The following is a 1,953-nucleotide window of genomic DNA, read 5'->3' as shown; positions in this document are numbered from 1 at the left end:
ATATATTGGAAAACATTTTAGTAATCTCAATTTTATTTGTACTTGATACTCGTAACTCTTATACTTGTTTTAGAATGTTGTAAGCTGAATATGACGTCTTAAGTAACTGTAACAAATATAAACAAAACTTGTATTTTATTTTACAATTTGTTATTACATTTGTCTAATACAAGTACTTTGTTAAACATTATATAACTGTTATCGCAATATTTACTGATACGTCACAATAATTTTCCAACTAATTTTCTTATAAATTGTTTATTTCCTTACTTTCCAAAACTAAACAAAATATTTAAAAATAAAAATCTATTGTTAATTGCACCAGTAAAATACATACATTATCATAAAATATATAATTTATGAAATTGCAAATTAATTTCTTTACTAACCCCAACGAAAGAATCGAGATTCATAGACAGAACATAAGCGCTGGTAAATTCTATTGGAACTGCTGCACGAGTCATAATGAATAATAAACCTTCTTTGAGATTTCTATCCATCGTTATCCAATCCATCGCAAAAATGTTGTTGAGCAGTTGAGTGCTCTATATTTCAAACCATAGACAATGTTGTTAATTTTTCAGGTTTAAAGAACTTACTTACAAAAATAATGTATTATTACATAAATATGTAAATTTTAATTCAAAATTACATATATTTTGTATTTTTTAATTTGAAAAATGCGCAACAACTTTATTATGCGTACCTTTAACTTTACTTCGTTTCCGTACCAACAATAAATGAAAATTTGTGTCAACATGCAAAACATGTACAATAGTAAGGGAAGATAACTCGTATTTAAAGCTGTTGATTTAGTCATTTGATACAAATTGGAACATACCACCAACGTGCTCACTACAAATTGCATGGCGATAGTCATTTTGAATTTACTGTTTAATTTGAGTGCATACCTATAAAATGCATATTACGTAACCGCCTTTTCGAAATTAATTAAGAGAAATTTAAAGTCGAAGATAAAAGATATAACAATGTGCAAAAATGTAGTACCATTTCACAGTGCATTTCAAAAAGAAGTTATATCAAAATACTTCGAATCAAAAAAGTGTATGCAAATATATTTAAAAAAAGTTTTTTTTAAATTATAATATGTGCTCCCTGTTACTTTTTCTTTTTCAGTTAAATGTATAAGATATTTTCAGAATAATAAGATAAAACTAACTTTAATATACTGTCGTGATGACGTACACAGTCGCGAAGAGTATTGAAATTATTTGATATTTTGCTCAATCGGCATTCTAAAATCTCAAACTGGCAGCAAATGTGCACCATTAATCCACAAATGAGACTGTCATAAGCCACATTGACGAGTGATCCAACCGATAGGCTAATAAGTTGATGAGCGTACGTGAGACAAAATACGATGGTGGACGAACAATAGTCATACGGCAGCCATGCTCTATATGTTAGATCTCCTTTTCTGAACACCGTGAACAAGGACGTTACGGTGAAACACACGCCAGTTGTTTCCACCAAAATAATATAGCGGAATGTATTGATACTGCAAAATGACTGTGGAGATAATTACACTAATTTGTTTAATACAGCTTCTATTAACAATACATTATTAAAAACTGTAATTTGTAATAATTGTACTTACACATTGTACTGTATGCACTTGTATAATAATTAGATGTCACACATTATATAATACTAAATATTTATAATTTTTATATCAAAAAGTAAAATAAAAATGTTGTACAATAAACTTTTTTTAAATTTATATATTTAATTTATTCTAGAAAGTAATCTCTTGTCAGGCAGTAAAACTTACTATATGAGTCTATCGAATTTATATCGAATTCTCATTTCGTCGACTTCCAACGTTTTATACGGTTCCTCAAGAAGTACGTTGGTTAACATGTTAATGTTTTTCCGATTTACTAACAAACTAAGCATTTTAGAGCACGAAACTACCGATGCCAACGTGGCATA

At 28.4% G+C, this 1,953-nt stretch overlaps 1 protein-coding gene across 1 annotated transcript; it reads right to left on the bottom strand.

Moving 5' to 3' along the window:
* Positions 1-12: 12 nt before the first annotated feature.
* LOC112454832 (odorant receptor 46a-like) lies at positions 13-1,942 on the bottom strand. The gene is made up of 5 exons (XM_025016428.1): positions 1,793-1,942; positions 1,181-1,519; positions 707-911; positions 390-545; positions 13-106 (listed from the first exon to the last, which is right to left on the bottom strand). Exons 1-5 carry the CDS (start codon positions 1,915-1,917, stop codon positions 59-61), a joined length of 873 nt encoding a protein of 290 aa, XP_024872196.1. The 5' UTR covers positions 1,918-1,942; the 3' UTR covers positions 13-58.
* Between the last annotated feature and the right edge of the window lie 11 nt (positions 1,943-1,953).

The sequence above is a fragment of the Temnothorax curvispinosus genome, unplaced genomic scaffold (genome assembly GCF_003070985.1).
Source record: "Temnothorax curvispinosus isolate PA1 unplaced genomic scaffold, ASM307098v1 QBEX01005429.1, whole genome shotgun sequence".
Classification (NCBI taxonomy): Eukaryota; Metazoa; Arthropoda; class Insecta; order Hymenoptera; family Formicidae; genus Temnothorax; species Temnothorax curvispinosus.
This window is presented reverse-complemented; position numbering and strand designations above follow the sequence as displayed.